The sequence below is a fragment of the Geotrypetes seraphini genome, chromosome 1 (genome assembly GCF_902459505.1).
Source record: "Geotrypetes seraphini chromosome 1, aGeoSer1.1, whole genome shotgun sequence".
NCBI lineage: Eukaryota > Metazoa > Chordata > Amphibia > Gymnophiona > Dermophiidae > Geotrypetes > Geotrypetes seraphini.
The window spans coordinates 347,250,359-347,272,602 of NC_047084.1; the positions used below are offsets into that span (position 1 = coordinate 347,250,359).

General features: G+C 42.9%; 1 protein-coding gene across 2 annotated transcripts; it reads left to right on the forward strand.

Annotated features, from left to right (window-relative positions):
- The first annotated feature begins 8,793 nt into the window (after window positions 1–8,793).
- On the forward strand, window positions 8,794–22,032 carry CXCL13 (C-X-C motif chemokine ligand 13). 2 transcript variants are annotated; one of them, XM_033941279.1, is made up of 5 exons: window positions 8,794–8,898; window positions 11,876–12,002; window positions 18,458–18,538; window positions 19,237–19,238; window positions 21,376–22,032. In XM_033941279.1, exons 1-5 carry the CDS (start codon window positions 8,838–8,840, stop codon window positions 21,411–21,413), a joined length of 309 nt encoding a protein of 102 aa, XP_033797170.1. In that variant the 5' UTR covers window positions 8,794–8,837; the 3' UTR covers window positions 21,414–22,032. The 2 variants fall into 2 exon arrangements, with proteins under 2 accessions (XP_033797170.1, XP_033797258.1); XM_033941367.1 differs by lacking the exon at window positions 19,237–19,238.
- The last annotated feature ends 212 nt before the right edge of the window (window positions 22,033–22,244 follow it).

Sequence of the window (22,244 nt, forward strand, 5' to 3'; positions counted from 1 at the left end):
TGAAGTTACAGGGAAATACTTTTAAAACCAATTGGAGGAAATTTTTTTTTTCACTCAGAGAATAGTTAAGCTCTAGAACACATTGCCAGAGGATGTGGTATGAGCGGATAGCGTAGCTGGTGTTAAGAAACGTTTGGACAAGTTCCTGGAGGAAAAGTCCATAGTTTGTTATTGAGAAAGACACGGGGGAAGCCACTGCTTGCCCTGTATCGATAGCATGGAATATTGCTACACCTTGGGTTTTGGCCAGGTACCAGTGACCTGGATTGGCCACCGTGAGAACAGGCTACTGAACTTGATGGACTGTTGGTCTGACCCAGTAAGGCTATTCATATGTTCTAATCCAGGGGTGGCCACACTTTTTGGGCTTGCGAGCTACTTTTTAAATGACCAAGTCAAAATGATCTACCAACAATAAAATTTAAAAAAAAAACACAAAGCACACTGTACGCATAGAAAATGTTAATTATCATTCCTATTTCAGGGTTTTTCAAAGAGGTCAAAGCAGATGACTCTATGCACTATCACCTCAGTAACAACCATACAAAAATAGACAAATATACCCCCCTCCCTTTTTACTAAACCACGATAGCAGTTTTTAGCGCAGGGAGCTACGCTGAATGCCCAGCGCTGCTCTCGACACTCATAGGCTACCTGAGCTAAAAACCTCTATTGCGGTTTAGTAAAAGGGGACCTTAGTGTAAAATATAGACAGCAGATATAAATTCAGACACATTTTGATCACTAAATTTAAATCTTTCTTCCCTTCTTTTAGCCTGTATGCTTCCTCTCCTCCAGACCTCATTCCTTCCCCCAACTTTTCCTTCCTCTTCCCTGCCCTTTCTTTCTCTCTGCCTCCCTTTCTTTTTTTTCTGTTTCTCTTCTTTCCTTCTGTCTCCCTGCCTGCCCTTTTTCTTTCTTTCTCCCTGCCTTCCCCCAAGCCACTGCCACTGCCATCGGGGACCAGGACCCAAACGCCACCAATAACAGGCCCCAAGCTCTCCCTGCTTCGGCCAACCAGCATTCCTCTCCCCGACGTAAATTCTGCCGTCGGGAAGAGGAAGGCTGATCAGCCCAAGATCGTGATCAACCTATTGGGGAAATGCTGCCGGGTTCTGCCTTCGCGGAAACTGAAAGTAGGCAGGACCTGGCAGCAAGAAGAGGAAATGCTTCATTTACTTGTCTCCCGCCTTAGCCGTAGCGAACGCTTGCTTCAGGGCTCTCAACATGTGCGTGCCGGCTTCCCTTCTCCCCTCCTCCCCGGACATAACTTCCGGTTTCGGAGGGAAGAGAAGAGAAGCCGGCACGCACACTTTAGAGCCCGGAGCATAAGTTCGCTACGGGCTGAAATCTCCAAGACGGTTTTTTTTTAATGTTCAGCAGCGGCAGGTGACAGCTGGGCGGACCGCCCAGCTAAAAGGCCCTAGGGAGAACACTGGAGAGGAAGGCTGATCGGCCCGTAGATCAGGACGGCAACACGAGTCTGCGATCGACTCACGTTGCCTTCCTGAGCTACTGGTCGATCGCGATCGACGTGTTGGGCACCCCTGTTCTAATCCTATCTTTACCCAGTTAGATATGTGGTACCAGCACTGAATCTAGGCAGCCCCCAACATTAACTTTTGGGTTCTTTGAAGACCTGGATATTCAATGCCAGAACCCAGATACATGGCTGAGCATTGAATATCTGGATCTAATCTAGCCACTGATAGTCAGCACTTAAAATAAAAAACCAAAAAATTACAAAACGCTGACTACTGCCAGCTGAATATTTTTAGTGATTTGCTAGAACAAAAAGTGCCAAATCTCCCCTACCCGCTAAGAAAAGTCATTTCAATTATGCTGCTAACTACAAACAGTAAGAGGCTGTTTTATGTTACTGGGGAAATTCTGTGTTGCTGCATAGTACAGAATTTGTACAGAATTCCCCTCCTGTGCAGAATTCAACATTTGCAACACAGAATTATGTACAGGGAAGAGAAGGCAGTGGCAAGCTGGCAACTCACACTGCTACTCTCTATTCATCTCTTCTCCCCTCCCAACAGGCAGCACCTTCTGCCCTTCCCAGCCCTGTTTGCCTTCTTACTTACGTAGGGTTACCAGATGTGTTCAAGAAAAAAATAGGAAATGTGACCCCATCTCCCCCCCCCCCCACACACACACATACACAAACCTCATCTCTTCTCCTTTCCTGAGTCTGGGCCACGTCTTGAGGGCCTCCGAGCATGCACAGATGTGACTTGATGATGTCACAGCATGCGGCATCGGGTCGCATGCTCGGACGCCCTTCAGATGCGGCCCCCGAGCTCAGGCCCCCGGACAGTTCTCTAAAAAGACTGGACCCTATACTTCTTCCATCCTTCCCTAATTTGCTGTACTCCTGACCTGCAGGCACCTCTGGCCTGGCGCTGATCACCACCAGCACAGAAAGAGAAGCAAAACTGCACGTACATCCTCTTCCTCTGCAGTTCTGGTGCTGAATGCAAACTTTGAAGTGCTTGGGAAGGGGCTGCTGCAGAGAGGAGAGTTAGGTACCATTTATACTCAAACATAAACCGAGATTTTGGGGCCAAATAAATGGGGGTCTCGGTTTATGTTTGGGTCAGCACCTACCCACCCCCCTCCCGGACCTGTTGCTGGCCTCCACCAGGCCTGCCATAAGATTTGGTGGTCCAGCGGTGGGCCCAGATAGGAGGGATCCTTCTCGCCTTCTGTCCCGGCTGATTCTTTTTTTTTTTTTTTTCAATCTTTATTAATTTTCAAAACTAAATCAAAGTGCCATGAAGTATACAAACATTAATCATCAACAAAAGCACTTAAATTCCATCAATATCATTACAGAAGAAAAATATCCCTCCCTTTCCTTCCCACAATTCAATCAAGAAATAAACCAAAAAGATATCCCCCCCACCTCCCCACCCCGTCCTGGATATATATAAAAATAAACAGTAAATTAAATAAAGACAATTATGTTGAATTAACAAAGGATGCCAACGGCCCCCACACCAATTTAAATACTTTGCTATGCCCCAACAAATCCGCATTCATCTTTTCATATTTGGAACCTAAACATAAACTAGCCCACCAAAACGAAAAGTTGAGGTGGTCGCAATTTTTCCAATTGCGTGTTATCATTTACATCGCTATCCCTGTCATAATAAGGAAAAACCTGCATTTGTAATGTCCCGGCCGACTCTTAACAATTCTCACATCTTTCCCACCTCCCCAATTAGTATAAATAGTTCTTTTAAAATATCTGGCAGTCCAGCGGTGAACAGGGGCCGGCCATGTTCATTACATTTAAATAATGTTTGCAAAGCTTCCATAGTGTGAAAAATTTTCTTTACTCAAGCATCAAGTTGAACATCGAAAGATAAGTTTCAGTAAAGTTATACTCCTAAAGATTTTAATAACTGGATAGGATAATTAATTCCATTCAATCAATTTTCTTTAAACTAGTTAGCTGGACTTGCCCAAAAAATCTTAGTTTTATTAGAGTTTAATTTTAGTCTAAATTCTTTTGACCATTGCTCAACAAACATAATTATGGATGATACAAAATGTTGAGTATCTGATGTTAATGAAGAAATAGGGACTACAATAGTTATATCATCTGCATAACTATATAATTTAAAGCCTAGACTTGTTAGTTTATTGCCTAAGGATGCCAAATAAACATTGAACAGAGAGGGAGAAAGTGGAGAACCCTGCGGAACTCCACTTGTGTTACTCCACATGTGCATAAGAACCATACTTAGCGCAAAACTCATGTGCACATGCACCAGACATGTTTCTTACCCTTACCTTTGGTCTCATGGCATGCCTATTATTTGCATACATTTAGTGTTGAGCATTAGGGAGCTATTTTTCTGCACTGTTCATGTGCTATTTCCGGGCGCTATTTGCTATAGTGCCAGAGTTCTGAGCACCGACCCATGAGTTTATGATGGGGAGGAAGAGATTAAGAGAAAGATTATGGGAGGAAGTGTGTGCCTTGGCAGGATTTGAGACAGAGAGGAAATGGAGAGAAAACTGAGGTTCTTGCTAGGGGTCAAGGTGAGAGAAAAAGAAAACTATGGATGTCCACTCAGGGGCAGAAAACAGTGGAGTCCGAGCCTATGACTGGTAGGTGTCAAGAGGATTGTAGATCAAGCCTAGGAAGGGGAATCAAGGTAGCTGGGGAGTGAAATTGCAGGGGAAGGGTATTGAGGCTGAGCATGGAAAAGACTTGGTCGCTAGTGCTTGTTTGCACTTTGAACATCGGGACAGGCAGTCCCGCTGCTGCCCGACCCAGCCAGCTGAGAGGGTCCTTGGAGAAGGAGCCTTAAAACGCCGGAGAGCAGAGAGGGAGCCTGTCGCTAGTGCTTGTTTGCACTTTGAACATCGGGACAGGCAGTCCCGCTGCTGCCCGACCCAGCCAGCTGAGAGGGTCCTTGGAGAAGGAGCCTTAAAACGCCGGAGAGCAGAGAGGGAGCCTGTCGCTAGTGCTTGTTTGCACTTTGAACATCGGGACAGGCAGTCCCGCTGCTGCCCGACCCAGCCAGCTGAGAGGGTCCTTGGAGAAGGAGCCTTAAAACCTTCGAACAGCCGCGGTACGCGGCCCGCGGTTGCGAGCCCCGGGTCGCGAGCTGAAGGGGCTCAAAAGGAGCCTAAGAGGAGCAGGGAGCAGGACTACCGATTCTTCAGCATGGGCAAGAGGAAAGCTAAAGCAATACCATCTGCTGCAACAACAGGCCCGATGGATCGCCATCTTGTGGTTCCTACCTTGCCTCCTGTTGAGGAACAGGTAACTTTTAATATTCAAGCTGTCTCCTTATCTTCTGGGGAACCAACACCACCTCCTCAACCATCATATTCCTCACGGTTAGAAGAATCTCCTTCCCCTTTCAAGGAAGGAATAATTTCTTCTTCCCCTCAATCATTGTCATTATCTGGTCTGGAGGTTTCAGGACAGTCCCTGGGGCAAACTAAAGAACTAACCCCAGTGCAGATGATTACTGGGCAAAGCTCGGATGTTCTCCCCAGGGATAAAGTGATCACTCTAAATGATGTTTGGCTTAGTATTAACAGAATAGAGTCATCTTTACAAAAAACCGTTTTGAACTTATGTCAATTTTCATCTGATGTAACTGTGAAAATTAAAGAACAAAATAATAAAATTGGAGAAACAGCTGTAAAGGTTGAAAAGTTAGATCAGGCAGTAGGTAATTTACAAGCTAGTGCTGTTTCTAATATAAAGGATAGTATGATGTTACATGCTAAATTAGAGAAAATGGAAAATGCTATTAGAGTTAAGAATCTTCGTCTGTTAAATTTTCCTACCACACATTACCTTTCTTCAATGGAACTCTTGAAAATGTATTTGAGGGAGATATTACATTATAATAAAGTGGAGACCTTTGAGGTCGATAATTTATATTACATTTCAAGAGATTCCAAAGAAAAGGTAGAGGAAGGTGGAATGGATAGAATAGTATCACCTGAGAGTTTGAATGTATCACAGTTTTTGGAGTCATCTAAGGACATAATTGAGAAACGAGCAACTCTTCTCGTGACCTTCAAGACAGAGCTTGAGAAACAAGATATTTTGAAATTATATTTCCTGAAAAAGCAAGAGATGTTTTGTGGTCAACGGGTGATAATTTTTCCAGATGTCTCTAGACAAACCCAGTTTAAGAGGAAACAGTTCCTTCAGCTAAAGCCTAAGGTTTTGGCAGTCGGAGCTACTTTCTTTTTAAAATTTCCATGTAAATGCCTGATTTCATATGGAAATGATAAATATGTGTTTTTTGATCCAGCCCAGGTGGAAGATTTTATTAAAGAGAAACCTTTGTTGAAAGTTTAATTCCTTATATTTAGTTCACTTTTGGAGGATGATGTATAATACATATAATAGCCATTTGCCTGTTCCTAGATAGTAGATAGAAAGATTTGCTTTGATGTTTTATTTGTACTGGCGATCAGCTTTAATGTGGACTAGGATACGGTTGAATTAGTTTCCTTATATATTATGTTAATTCCCGTTTGGGAATTTACATTTTGTATTTTTTGTGTTCATTCATGTATGTTTGTTACAAAGATATTGTAATAAATAATCCAATAAATAAATAAAAAAAAAAAAAAAAAAGGAAAAGACTTTGGGATCAGACTTTGGGCCATGAAAGATACAGTACTTGCCTTTATAATGGGGGAATGCTACTCAAAAATATTCCAAATATAGGAAGTACAGAATTTTGCAGAATTAACTGCGTGTAGAATTTTTAAGTATTTTGAACAAACATTTTTTGTGTGTGCAGAATTCCTAAAGAAAATGTTTACTAAAGTGCAGTAATGTTACGCAGCTAAATACGGTAAGAGCTTAAATTAAAATTTGCAAAGTCTGTGGTAACTATTGGGGGCATTCTTAGCATATACTCATGCGCATATCACCTCCTCAGTATTGAGAAGAAAACCATAAAAATGCAATACATACAGACAGACTATGCATTTTGGCCTAAATTCTCTAAACGGTGCCTGAAGTTAGACACCTAGATTGACACACCTAGCTGATCTAGGTGCCTAATTTAATTATTTGAAAAACTTAATTGGCAATGAAAATGAGCTCATAATTGACAAAATTAATTGGGTGTATTCGTTACCACTTTCAAGTAGACGCCTTGTGTAAGGTGCCTACCACAAAGTGGGCCTAATTAGAGGCAGATCGTGGGCATGTATTGTGTGTAGATGCCTAAACTGAACTTAGGTGCCAATACTTAGGCCAAGAAAACCCTGGACTAAATAGGGGGGCACCTAAGGTTTTGATATCTACTGGCACACCACTAGGCATGATTCTATAGATGGCACCTAACTCATGAGTGCCATGTGCTATGCAATGTGTTCCTCGGCGCCTATGTTTTAGGTGCCATTTATAGAATCGGGGCCTTTCTCCTTGTATTGAAGGATGCCCCTAGAGGTAGTACTGCAAGACCACCACTAGGGATCAGGCAGCCATTTTGTTTAGTAGAATCAATAGGATGGGAGTGAAAGGGGTCCATTCCTATCCCACTAGATAACCAGAGATCATCTCCCAGTAAGTCCCAGGGTACATGGGAACCCTGGGGCAATAGGAATGGTGGGGAGAAAGAACCCCTTATTTCTTGTGGGTAAGGCTTAGACTCAAGGGAGGAGCTTATTTATTTGATCCTTTCGGGGGGGGGAGATGAAGGGGATCATATTGGTATGTGATTGGGGGGTTGGGGTTATTGGGACATGCCATTGGAAAGGGGAGTAGGGGTTGTCAGACCATGCCATTGAGAAAGGGTTTTGAGGTTGTCAGACCATGCCATAGGGAAGGAGGGAGTTTGGATGTCAGGCCATGCAAACAAGGGGTATTGGGAGATGAGATTAAAGGGGGGGGGGGTTGGGACATGTAATAGGGGATATCAGGGAGGGTGGAAATGGATCTTGAGGGATCAAACTGGAAGGGGAAATCAGATAGCGAGGAGATTGCAAATCTACTAGAAAGACTCAAAATAACCATAAAGTTACAAGCTGTTAAATTATATCCAACTATATCCACTTAATATACAGGATGTAACAACTAACATTAAGAGGAAAAGACTTCAAGAGCTCACAGAAAGGTAGGACTGTGGAACAAAAAACATTCCTGACCTACTCCCACTTTGATGAGCTAGCATTAGTCACAAAAACCACCTCTATGTGAAACAGGGAGGCTTCATTGCGCTGTTTAGATTGGAACCGGAAGACTAGTGGAGGTCTGAACTTTGGATAGCAAATCCCTGATGCTTGCAATTGGGATGGGTGCGGTTGCTTCTACTTATTGGGACTGCCCAGTTAAGCTAAGTGGGATTTTTACTTTCTACTTGTGAAGTGATTGTGTGAATATTATAGAATAAAAGTGGACATATTGTTTAAAAATATAAACCATAAAATAAAAGCAGGAAGAAGATATATATATATATTTAAAAAATAATAATTAATATTCCTCATATCCTACAATTCTATTCGGATTACAAATTATTCAGGTACTCAAGCATTATTCCATAACTGTCCCGATGGGCTCCCACTCGATTTCTACAGCACAGAGGAGATTTTTGGGACTGATGATGGCTCAAAGTGGGGGTAGGTCAGGAATGATTTTTGTTCCAAAATCCTACCTTTCTGTGAAGTGAAGTCTTTTCCTCGTAGGGCTCCTTTTACAAAGGCACGCTAGCGGCTGTAGTGCACGCTAGCCGCTACCGTCTCCTCTTGAGCAGGCAGTAGTTTTTCGGGTAGCGCGCACTAATCCGGTGCGCTAAAAACGCTAGCGCACCTTTGTAAAAGGAGCCTTTAATGTTAGTTGTTACATCCTACAATTTTACCCAATAATATTTATTTTAGTTGCCATTTTTTTTTTTCAGTTCTTAATCCAACAATTTTTAAGCCACGATTGCAAACCATAGAATTTACCTTCCTTCCCCACATCATCAAAACACTTCCACAGTTTGAGGAGAAAATAACACACAAAAATTCACAAATGACCAATAACGATTTTTCCCCTCACTAAACTCAATTGTAATCTGCTATGGCCAGAGCCAAAAATATTTCTGTATTGACCTAAATTTGATTTTTTTGAATTGCCTTGCCGTAATTCCTGCCTCCCCCTCCCCTGCTACTCCCCCATGCATATTCAGATGGTAAAAATAGCAGCATTGGTTGGAACAAAAGTGAGGTCACTTCTCACATTTTCTAAAAATACCACTTCCCTGTTTAAAGCAAATAAATAGTTGATTGTTCAACCCCATTGAACAAAGGCTGAACTACACCGCTGAGCTGTCACATACAAAGCCACAGGCGCGATGCAATCCAGGACAGCTCTTCTGATGTTCACCCTGCTGCTCATCATGCAGGATGCTCGTGGTAAGAACTCCACTTCCATTTCTCGCTTCCCCATGGTACTCTGTTTAATGCTCTTATTTGGTCTTATATCAGATAGAACTAGAACACTTCAAGGACTTTAAGTAGTAACACTGCATAGATGGGATCTTGTCTAGGAAGTCACAGAACTGACCACCTGCACCCTTGCTGGCTCTACCAATTCCCTGAGATTTGCTAAACTTGCGAGGCATGCCCTGATCTACACTTTGCTGCATTTTAGTAGCCGGAAGTGGCATCATTTCATTCAGTCATCTATGAGACTCGCTCCAAGTGCTGCTATTCTAATCTTCTTTCACCTATGAATCTTCTTTCATCTTCCTATTATTTATACCAAAGACCTCAGAAAACACCCTCCTCCGTCCCATATAGGTAATCTCTTTAAACGGGGAGAATCGTGTGCACCCTCCTTGTCGGTCTAGGTTCAATTTTCAATTAGATTTTTGAAACTTTTGTGTTTAAAGCAAAGCACCATTATTTAAAACTCTATAGTGCTATACTTATCTTAATGCGTGCTTAAGCGGTTGGACCCGACATGTTTCGCTTCCGCTTCGTCAGGGATCCACACTAAGCTGCTAACACTCATCTCACACTTCTCCTAGCCATGCCCACAGAGGCGATAGGTGACCTAAAGCGTCCATGGAGGTACAATTCTGGTGCCAATTTTTCAGGCACTGGTAGGCACCTTAAAACTCAGTTAATAATGGCATTTCAATGGTGTTTTTTAAAATGAGTTTGGGCATCTACCGGCGTCTAAAAAATCTGTGCCATTTAGAGAATCCAGACCATTGTGCCCAATATTCAGCATCATTTAGATGGCTGGGGGTCTAAATGACACATAGCCGGCTTCCGCCAATATTCAGTGGGTGATAGCTGGCTATCTCATGCTGAATATCCCGGTTTCTGGATTGGTCAGTCATTGTCTATATTCAGCAGTTCACTGGCTAAGTTTGGCAGCCAAATACATCCGCCTTAAAGGATGGTATATCTTTGGCTGTTGATATTTAGCCAGTTAGCCACTGAATTTTGGCATAGCTGGCTATGTCTTGGCTGGCCAAAAACAGGCTGGAAATTCAATGCTGGTGGCTGGATACTGTGCCGGCACTGAAAGTCTGGTATCGCTGCGGGAGCTCGCCAACAATCTCCCGCGGTCTGAATATGATGAGCCTGATTAAGGGCTCCTTTTACGAAGCCGCGTTAGTGGCTTTATCGCACGCACCTTTTTAGCGTGCGCTAACCTCCGTGCTAGCCGAAAAACTACCGCCTGCTCAAGAGGAGGCGGTAACGGCTAGCGCGGCTGGCAAATTAGCGTGCGCGCTATTACGCGCGTTAAACCACTAACGCGGCTTCGTAAAAGGAGCCCTAAATCTGTTTGACTATTGGCCCCATATGTTCTCACTCGTACATCGACATGCACTTGTGAAACGCGAGGACAATTCATTAAACATATCAATTATTTATTTATTTAAAAAGATTTATGAATCGCTTAAATCTAAGCAATGTACAAAACATTTTCATCCACAATTTCAAGCACAAACAAACATTATAAAATGCAACAAACAAAATAAGTCAATCTTTCCCCACAAATTTCCTTAATATAGTATTCTTTAAATCTAAAACAAATAATAACCACAGGGTTAGAGAAAGGCGTCCACAAATAATTGTGTTTGTTTGTTTTTTTCAGTTCAATAAAGTTTTTATTGGAATTTCAATACATTGTGTTTTTTTAACATTTTCTTAAAAGACATACGATCTTTGCACAGTCTCATTATGCCTGAAATTGAATTCCAGAGATTCTTACCGGCAAGTGAGAAAATAGGGCCTCTATTTAGAAAAGTCTGCTAGCATTTTGCAGTTACTGTGCAGTAATAGCTAGAATTTAATGCACAGTAACTGCAAAACCTCTAAATTCAACGTGGGGGAGGGCTTAAATTCATTTATTTAAAAATGTATAGTCCGCATAAGCCAACAATTCTATGCGGATAATGGAGAGAAAATCTGGCCCTGCTGAAGACAAATGTTAACCCAAGGCTTGTTGAGACTGGCAAAATGAGTTTATGCTGTGCAGGAGTTAAAATATGGAACTCCCTTGGAGGCCAAATACGAAACTGTAGTGAAAAGGGCAGGTTTAGAGAATTACTCAAGACGCAGTTAGTTGTAGATGCCTTTTTTAGCCAATAATTTTCCGCTCTCCACAGTTGAGGAATTATTCATGATTCTCATTATATAAGCTATGGTATTAGTTTGTAGATATGATTCCTGATGATTGTTTGTGTGTCTGTTTGATCATGTTTTTATTAAAATTATGTATGTAAATTATGTAAACTGTTTAGTTTTAAATGGTATAGAAATTTTTAAAATTTAAATTAAAAAAACAATGCATTTAGCTTCATCTTTTGATGTGAAATTCAGTTAACTGCTCGGTGTTACCTACCATATTAGCAGTTAACTCGCATTTTACAGCCTTCGTGTGAATTGTAAGATACAGTCAATGTTTGTTCCCTACCCGTTCCTTGCCCCAATGTGGCATTTTCCACATCGCCTGTTTTAACAAGGCAACAGGGGTGGACCGAGAGTGGTCTGGGCCCATGGGCACTAAGCCTCATGACCCCTAACCACCATTCAGAAGTGATTACTACACAGGTCCTGGACCTGTTGGGCCGCCGCGTGAGCGGGCTGCTGGGCACGATGGACCCCAGGTCTGACCCAGTGGAGGCATTGCTTATGTTCTTATGATTAAAATAGCTGGAGGCAATTACCAAGATGTACTGTTCGTGCATTCTGAAAGCTATGTTAAACAGCTTTAGTAAATAGGTCCCACATAAGTAAATGTGGATAAAATTGCTCTTATATAAACTTCTTCAGGAAGGTGACGATTTGAGGGTGATAATTCTCTGTTGAGGATGCTCTGTGATGTCGATGGTGCTACATTTCTCTCTCTGTTTCTCTCTTGACCATACAGGTTTCTTTGGGAATCCTTACTGTGAGCGATGCCATTGCCTAAAAACAACAAAATTATTTATAAATCCAAAAAATATTTCCAGCATTAGAGTCTTCCCCTCAACTCTCTGCTGCCCAGTAGAACTTATGTAAGTAGCAACTTATAACAGTGCTTGTTTGCGAAATGTTTAATTTTCATCTCACTGAAGGTTTTGGTTGTTTTTTTTTAAATGCTCAGTTTTGAAGCTGTCTCTAGATCTGATACTCATCCTCTGGAGATGATCAGAATTACACCAGACACCCATCCCCCCCCAGCTCCCTTTCTATGTGAAACTACATTGGCTGCCCATAACAGCAAGAATCAAGTTTAAAATTAGGCATCACTGCCTTTAAGATCCTGCCAGGCAATGCCCCCGACTACTTAACAGAGTTGCCTACTCCACTAGAAATCTTTTCCACTTTAAATTCCCAGCATGCAACAATATAAAGTCTATCAATCAAATTATTTTAGCCATCCAATATCAATTATCAACATGCTGGAACCAACTACCACTTACACTATGATCTTGTGACCACTATTTCAGGTTCAGAAGCCAACCCTGAAATAACTGAAATGGTAATTGTACAGGCCCATTTCTAAACTCCTGGGACATAACAGTGAGCCAACGATGACCTATTTGAACTTGTAACTATGATCTAATTGAATTAATAACTGTACTGATCTACTTGTACTAGCAACTCTATTGAACATCCATGTCAAACTGTCCATTATAATTTCCCGGTTAACTGACCCAACCTCTTGCAAAGTAATCTCACCTTGAACTAAATAGGTAAAGACACAATAGAAACCTGATTAAGTTAACACAGCATAAAGGACTTCAAAGGCGCTAATTCTACTCATGAGGCTAAAAATGATGGCATCAAAGATCGCTTCAGAGTCAAGTTTGGACTCTGCTGGGCCTCCCCCCCAAATGTTTGGTCCCATCCCCCACAGAATCCATGGACTTTGCACCTGTTATCTGTGTAGGTCAGATCAGGGAGCCAGTTCTCTGGGTGTAGTGGGTTCTGAGTCCCCTCAATAATGAGACGTTCCTTCATTCTGTCTAGCGAGGGATCATTTGTATTTCGTTTGGCACCCCCAATCATTTGAAAATGTTGACAACAAGGAAGAGATGAAAGCTCCACATGTACTTATACTCCCCAACCTGCCCCCTCCCTCAGAATTCCCCTTTATCCCCACAGGTGGGTCCACTGTGAAACAATGTGCATAGTCTTATCTGCCTAGACTCTGGGCAGTTAAACAAATGTTTCCTGGGTAAACACATATTACCGGCATTAAAAAAACAAATTCTATCACCTAGGACAGGGGTAGGCAATTCCAGTCCTCGAGAGCTGAAGCCAGGTCATGTTTTCAGGATATCCACAATAAATATGCATGAGATAGATTTGTATCTCAAGGAGGAAATGCATGTAAATCCATCTCATACATATTCATTGTGGATATCCTGAAAACATGGCCTGGCTCCAGCTCTCGAGGACTGGAATTGTCCTAGGAACTCACGTTCATGCATATGTTATGTTACTACCCTGTTTCCCCGAAAATAAGCCCTATCCCAAAAATAAACCCTAGTTAAAATCGACCCCCGAAGCCCCCCCGAATGTCCCCGACTCCATCCCTGACATTAGTGCTGCCCGATTTGTCAAAAAATTTGGACTCATCAATTCAGTGACCCCACCCTAGTGAGACCTGGCATACCTCTGCTCCGAGGCCTCCTAAAGCAGCAGCGGCAGCAGCACGCTGAGAAGGCTGCTTTGTGACCTTCCCCTTTCCGCGTCACAGTGGGAGGGTCAATGGGGTTCTGCTGCACAGGTGGATGGGAGGGAGGGATAGAAAGATGCTGCAGAGGGAAGGCCTGGCTCCAGCAGGGAAGACCGTGAAGCGGCCTATTAGAGTGCTGCCACTGCTGCTGTTTTTGGAGGCCATGGAGCAGAGGTATGTCAGTCTCATGGTGGGAGGGTCAGTGGGGTTCTGCTGCACAGGGGGATGGGAGGGAGGGATAGAAAGATGCTGCACTAGGGGATGAGTGAGAGGGGAGGAAAGATGCTGGGAGGCAGAAAGGAAAGAGATAGAACTGGCATGGAGGAGAGGAAAGGAAAGATGATTGTTGTACATGAAAAAATAAAAATAAGCCCTAATGTGTTTTTTGGACCCAAAATTAATATAAGGCATTGTCTTATTTTCAGGGAAACATGGTATTTGGGGTTTTGCCAGGTACTTTTGACCTGGATTGATCACTGTGAAGATGGGATACTAGGCCGGATGGACCTACTAAGGCTATTCTTATGTTCTTATAATTTCCTCACTGGGCTAGTCCTAGTCTGTCTTTCACTTCCCATGAGATGTTCTTCTTTTAAATTGCGTTCCAGGTTAGCCTTTTCTTTTTCTTCTCTCCTCTTTTTTCCTCTTGCCTTCTTTCTTTACATCTGTCTGGCCAGTGGCGTAGCAAGGCTGAGTGACACCGCGAGCAGTAGTGCCCTATCTCCCATCCCCTTCTCCATGCCCTCACTCCTTGCGTGCATACCCTTCCCTTCCCCCGTACCTCTTTATTTGTCCCAGTGTGAGCGGTATCATGAACTTGCTGCCTGCGTCATGTCTGTTTTCCCTCTGATGCCACGTCCTAGGCGTGGGATTTGGCAGTGATGTCGGAGAGAAGTGACACTGATGCGAGCAGCAAGTTCGTGATACTGCTCGCGCCAGGAAAATTAGAGGCACGAAGGAAGGGAAGGGGTGCACACAAGAGGCAGGGGAGATTGGGAAGGAGCAGGGCAGAAAGGAAGATGGGTGCCAGCACCAGGAGTGGACTATCCCCCCCTCCCTACCATACTATGCCACTGTGTCTGAAACGGAACTTTGTTATGTTTCTTTTTCACTTTTCTCTGTTTCTATATCCACCCATTTGTGATTTTAGATCTCATTTCCCCTTTCTTTTACCCTCTAGTCTTTAGTCTCCTCCTTTTCATCTCTCATCTCTCATCTGTCTACTGTCTCTCATCTGTCTACTGGTTTTCTCATCCCCTCTCCAGCACTCCCATTGGCCTGCTCTTCCTCTACCCTGTCTCCTGCCCCCCCCCCCCTCTATATCTTTCAATCTCTCTTTAGTCCCCCATTTCCTTTCTCTCCACTGGTTCTCATCAGCCAGCACCATTTCTAAATTTCCGGGCCATTCTGTCTCTTATCTTTCACCCCATCTCTTATTGTTTCTCTTTCATCATCTTTTAAACACTCACTCAACCCCTTCAGAGACCCATCTTGTTCCTCTGTCATATTCCTCCATCCTTTTTCAATGCACTTCATCCTCTGGGTTATTCACACCATGACTCAACCTCTCCCCACACTTCATTCCCTTTCTCTTACCCCCCATAAACTCCTAGTCCATCTAACCATTCCCATCATACCTATCCCTTCCAAATTCCCATTAGTCTCTCCCATTCATAATTCTCTGCTTTCGGTCACCATGTCCAATTCTTCTTCTGCTGTTTCCCTTCCTCCCTTTCCTGAGTCCCATCCGGCTTCTACTCTCCTCATTCTGAGTTCCGTCCAGCTTCTAATTCCCTTCCAAGTCCTATGTAGTTCTGCTTCCCTTCCCTTTCCCCTTGGGTGCCATCCAGCTTCTGTTCCCCTCTCCCAACTCACACAGCTGCTTCTTCTCTCTTATATATGCAGAGAGGCACAATTATACACTGCTAACCTATAGAGCAGTGGTCTCAAACTTGCAGCCCACCAGGTACTATTTTGAGGCCCTCGGTATGTTTATCATAATCACAAAAGTAAAATCAAACAGTTTCTTGCTCATATGTCTCTTTAGCTATAAAAGACAATATTATTATTAAGATTTAGCCAAAAGGAAATATTTATAAACTATAAAGAGTTTTTACCTCATGCAGAGTTGTCATTTCTTTAATAAGACATTAACTATTTTTTCTGAGGCTTTCAAAGTGCCTACAAATCCAAAATGTGGCCCTGCAAAGGGTTTGAGTTTGAGACCACTGTTTTAATGATATGTTCTTCCTCCCTGCATCTTCTGGCTCAGACATAGCAGATAGGGTTTTGAACATGTACTGTACATTATCTTCCTTTAACCAGCAGGGGGTGTGAGACTTCTTCCCAAGGTCAACAAAACAGGAATATTCACAGCACCCGCAAAACCAACAGTCTTTGATTTAGCAGAAAATACATTTGTTCATAAGTTTTTAACAGAAATAAAAAGATATTTGATGATGCAAAGAGAAAATGTCAAAATTAACTTGTTTTGCTGCATTTATGAGCTGCTTAGTTTTTCATTTCTAGTAAAATGACATGGAGGGGCATAATAAAAAAAAACGTCTAAATCCCCTTAAGGCCTAAGTAAGGCCTTAAACGTTGAAAGTAGAAGCAGGGAAAATGTCCATTATCAAAAAAAACGTCCAAAAGGAGGGGGCTTTTTTTGGATAATGGCCTGCCTCTACATTCAGCTGTTTAAACGCTCAGACCACCACTACGTCTAAACTTATACCATATAATCAACCTAAAAAAAGCCTAAGTCCCAAATGCCCAAAACAAGGGCTTTTAGGTGAAGGAGGAGCCAGTCCTTCGCCTAAAAGCTGGATTCTTTAACCGATGTCTATCAAACACAACACCGGTTACAGAATTCCCCTCCCCCCCACTACAATGATCCGGGAAGGAGGGAACCCAAGCCATACTGGCCCGTGGCACCCCGAACCCCCGACTATAATTGGGGCAAGAGGGAACCCAAGCCCTCTTGCCCCGGCGGCACTCACCTTCCCCCGACTCGATTGAGGCAAGAGGGAGCCCAAGCCCTCTTGCCCTGGTGGCACCCACATTCTCCCGACTCGATTGAGGCAAAAGGGAGCCCAAGCCCTCTTGCCCCGGCGGCACCCACCTTCCCCCGACTCAATGGGGGCAAGAGGGAGCCCAAGCCCTCTTGCCTCAGCGGCACCCCCACCTCCCCACCCGCCGATCACGATCGGACAGGAAGGAGCCCAAGCCCTCCGGCCGGCGGCACCCCCACCTGCTAATCATGATCGGGCAGGAGGGATCCCAAGTCCTCCTGCCCAGGCGAACCCCCCCACTCCCACTAAGATACAGGCAGGAGGGATCCCAGGCCCTCCTGCCATCAACGCAACCCCCCCCCCCCCGAACGGCCCTCCCCACTGACCCACGAACCCCTCCACCAACCCCTCGACTCGTCCACCCCCAATCTCCTTCCCCGTACCTTAAAAATCATTGGTCAGACGGGCGGGTGCCAAGTCTGTCCATCCGACAGGCCAGCCATCCCCGGAAAGGCTGGCCTTAGGGCCCGATTGGCCCAAGCGGGTCAAACCCCACCCACAGGTGGGGCCTGAGGTGAACCTTAGGCACATGGGCCAGTTAGATATGCTGTGGTCTGTTGGAATGGCTTAAAGTGCAATAGGGAGTGGTAACCTTGAAAAAATCTACTAAAGTTAATGGGTGAAACATGTTGGTGTATCTGCCCCTGTTTGAAGCGAGACCATACAGCTAAGTACTTTTAGTACATATTCATTAAAGCAGTATTAAGTTAATAAGAAAATGTATGTAATAATAAATCGATCCAGTGACGATTTGGAGCATACAGCCACACACTATGAGAATATATTGAGTGTGTGGTGGCCCTGCTGAGGATCGGAAAGACTGATAATATATAAATTTGTCATAATAAGGTAATCATAATGAATGCTGATTACATCAAACATATCTAGAGGCACTTTTTCAATCTAGGCACAATTTCTGCAGAATTTCTGCTAGTATTTTATAAAAAGACATAGGCCCCCTCCTTTTTACTAAGCTGCGGTAGAGGTTTATACTGCGTCCCAGATCGCTAAATGCTCCAATGCTGATAGGAATTCTATGAGCTTTGGTGCATTTAGTGCTCTGAGCCAAGGTAGAAATCTTTGCTGCAGCTTAGTATAAGGGGGAGATACCTATCTCGAAAATAAGCCCTAGCTTGATTTTTAAGGGTGTTCCTAGTATAAGCCCTACCCCAAAAATAAGCCCTAGTTAAGATCGACCCCAAAGCCCCCCCTCCCGAATGTCCCCGACTCCATCCCTAACACTAGTGCTGCCCGATTCACTGAAAAAACTGGACTCATCAACCCCCATCCTGGCGAGACCTGACATACTCCACTCTGAGGCTTCCTGAAGCAGCAGCAGCGGCAGCGCTCTGAATAAGCTGCTTCGCGGCCTTCCCCACTGGGGCCTTCCCTCTGCTGCGTCACTGATGACAACTGATGATTGTTGTACATGAAAAAAAAAATAAGACATCCCCCCCCAAATAAGCCCTGTGTTTTTTGGACATAAAATTAATGACACTGTCTTATTTTCAGGGAAACATGGCAGGTATTTCTATAAAATTGACTTAAAATAGGTACTTTTCTGCCCAATTAACTTCAGCATCCTCTCATAAAATCTATACACATTAATGTTTGATTCAGTTAATTACCAGTAACAGTTTTAGTACATGTTTATCAAAAGAAGACTGATTTGGTAATATTTAACTAAGGTTGTAATTCTATGCTTCTTTTTCAGCCTTTTATTAAAGAATGGACAAATTGTGTGTGTGGATCCAGCAGCTAAGTGGATTAACACGCTCATGGACATAATTCAGAAGTGAGTTTATATCACTAGAATTTGTTTTTATAATTGAACATCTACTGAACAAAATAGCATCTTAATACATGCAAACCTGCTACTTTATAAATTCATTGGTATTTATCCTTTCTCCTGCATTTCCAGTAATTATGGGACAATACTTGGGTCACATATACGATATATACTGTACCACAGCAAATAATTCCTCTTTAACCCAGGGCTCAGGGCTGGTGGGAAGGGGGTTGGGCAAGCGAGGTATTTTCTCTGGGCTTCCGTGTCACAAGGGGCCATAAATCTACAGCAAACTAAATGAAACAAAGCCTCAGGCAGACTTTGAGACCCCTCCCCAGCTTCTTCCCTGGGCTGAAACATCTCTAATACTGGCTCTGGTCACAGATGGGATAATTTAAATGAGAGGCCACAAAGGATAAGGTCATCGCTCATAATGCCCGAGACACCAAAAACATCTAATTACCCAAATTATACACAGTTTATACACAGTTTTTTTAGCCACCTTTAAAACCTGTAACTTATTTTTACTGCTGTTATCACCTTTTACCCATATCCAGGTTATTCTTGCTGTACACTGCCCCGGGTGATTTTATTCAAAAGGGCAGTAAATAAATCGTAATAAATAAAATTAAAAGACAAGGATTATCCTGTTACTCAGGCAGGTCAGAATTTCTCAGGCTGGTTATAAATAATCCCTAGTCCAGAAGTCTGCAACCTGCGGCTTGTGAACCACATGCATCTCTTCTTGCATGTGGCTGCGGCTCTCTGGCCCTGACCCTTTAATCTGCCTTCCAACCCCACAATCCCTTCCCCCCCCCCCCCCCGGGGTCTACTGAGGTACTTTATGGACCAGCGGCGGTCTTTGTGGCAGGAGCTTTACCATCCTACTCCTGCCTCCTTGTGGCTGCCTTCTAAAATAGCTGCCGTGACCTCTCACAGCTGCTCATGGTATTTCCTGTAGTACTGCGAGCTGCCCGATACATGGTCAAGATTAGGGCAGTGATTTATATTCAGGCGTCTCCTTTACATTAAACAAACACAGAATTCAGTAAAGGGCAATGTGGATGGTCCTGTCACATAGCTGTTACTCTGTATTGGCCAACCAAGTGTGTGTGTGCAAAACTCACTCTCTCAGTAGTGAGAGGTACTAAACCAAATTGACAAGTTAAAGAGTGATAAATCACCTTGACTGGATGGTATACATCCCAGGGTACTGAAAGAACTCAAACATGAAATTGCTGATCTACTGTTAGTAATCTGTAACCTATCGCTAAAATCATCTGTAGTACCTAAAGACTGGAGAGATCCAGAAAACTATAGACTAGTTCAGTGCCTGACTTCAGTGCTGGGCAAAATAGTGGAAACAATTATAAAAAATAAAATTGTGGAACAAATGGGATAGAATCAGCCCGAGTACGGCCAAGTGAGGTCTTTCCTCACTACTTTGCTTGAATTCTTTCAAGGTGTGAATAAGCATGTCGATAAAGATGAGCCGATTGATAAAGTAAATCTAGATTTTCAGAAAGCTATTGACAAAGTTCCTCATGAGAGACTCCTGAAAAAATTAAAGAGTCATGGGATAGGAAGCAATGTTCAGTTCTGGATTAAGAATTGGTTATCAGACAAATAACAGAGGGTAGGGTTAAATGGCCATTTTTTTCAATGAAGGGTAAATAGTGGAGTGCCGCAGGGATTTGTACTGGGACCAGTTCTATTTAACTTATTTATAAATGACCTGGAAATTGGAATGAGTAAGGTGATTAAATTTGTAGATGACACTAAACTGTTCAAAGTTGTTAAAATGCATGTGGACTATGAAAAATTGCATGCAGACCATAGGAAATTGGAAGACTGGGCATCCAAAAGGCAGATGAAATTTAATGTGGACAAATGCAAAGTGATGCACATGGGGAAGAATAACCCAAATCATAGTTACCAGATACTAGGGTCCACCTTGGGAGCTAGCGCCCAAGAAAAAGATCTGGATTTCATTGTAGACAATACGCTGAAACCTTCCGCCCAATGTGTGGCAGCAGCCAAGAAAGTAAACAAGATGCTAGGAATTATTAGAAAAGGAATGGTAAACAAGACTAAGAATGTTATAATGCCTCTGTATCACTCTATGGTGCGACCTCACCTAGAGTACTGTGTTCAATTCTGGTTGTCTTATCTCATAAAAGATATAGCGGAACTAGAAAAGGTTCAAAGAAGAGCGACCAAGATGATAAAGGGGATGGAACTCCTCTCGTATGAGGAAAGACTAAAAAGGTTAGGGCTCTTGAGCTTGGAAAAGAGATGGCTGAGGGGGGAGATATGATTGAAGTCTACAAAATCTTGAGTGGAGTAGAATGGATACAAGTGGACTGATGTTTTTACTCCATCAAAAATTACAAAAAGTAGGCGAACACTCGAAGTTACAGGGAAATACTTTTAAAACCAATGGGAGGAAATATGTTTTTACTTGGAAAATATTTAAGCTCTGGAATGCATTGCCAGAAGATGTGGTAAAAGAGGTTAACGTAACTGGTTTTAAAAAAGGTTTGGACAAGTTCCTGGAGGAAAAGTCCATAGTCAGACATGCTAAAGCTCAATGCATATTATTTGTATTTAGCCAAATATTTTTTACTATTCATATTCAGCCGAATATTAAATATATAGGATATGCAGAGTGCAGACAGTGATTTTAGGTATGTTTTTTCATATTCTGTATCTCAGAGCATGCTTTAGAATAATGTGATTTTATCACACTTTTTTGTACAAAACCTAAGATGTTATGTATTGTATGTTGGAAATGTTATAACCTTATATTTGAGTTTAATTAATTATTTGTTTCTTGCTGTCAGAAAAAAAAAGAATGAAAACCCATCAGCATGAGGCCTAGAAGAACAGGAGATGATGATGACTCTGATAAGAACGTTCTAAACACACAGAGAGGCTGAGCAAGAATCTACTGCATATCTTCATACTTGTATTCTAGCTTTCATGCATTATTATGCTTAACAACTGTGACAAACAGTAATTTCCAGTGAATATTGTATATTGTGTATACATAATGCAGTGTACTGTAGTCTATAATGTAAAGAATTATCTTATCAAAAGAGATAACCATGTACTCTGTTTACTCAGAATGACCCAGCAGTAAAGGGTACCCGGCTAACCATCAACTGGAAGGAGAAAAATTGATTAAGAGCAGGTGTGAATTGTCTCTAGGTGGAATCAGTTTGATAATGCGGTGGTGGTGGCGGCGGTGGCCATGATGGTACCTCCCCCCTCCCCCCCGGAACTCTTCCCCATTGAACGCACTCACAAACATACTTTTTCAGAATCTTTGGTGGCAACACACCAACACACGGCATCTCTTAGCTTCTGCTCATGCTGGCTTCAGCTCTTCCTCTGATGTCACTTCCTGGTCCAGTCAACAGGAAGTAAAACATAGAAACAGGATGGCAGATAAAGGCCAAAGGGTCCATCCAGTCTGCTTCTCCACAGCATCCACTATCTCCTCCTCTCCCTAAGAGATCCCACAGGCCTGTCCCATGCTTTCTTGAATTCAAACACAGTTTGGTTTTTTCCTCCACCACCTCTACCAGGAGATTATTCCACCCATCTACCACCCTTTCTGTAAAAAAGTATTTCCTTAGATTACTTCTGAACCTCTTAACTTTATCCTTTGCCCTCTCATTCCGGAGCTTACTTTCAAATGAAAGAGGCT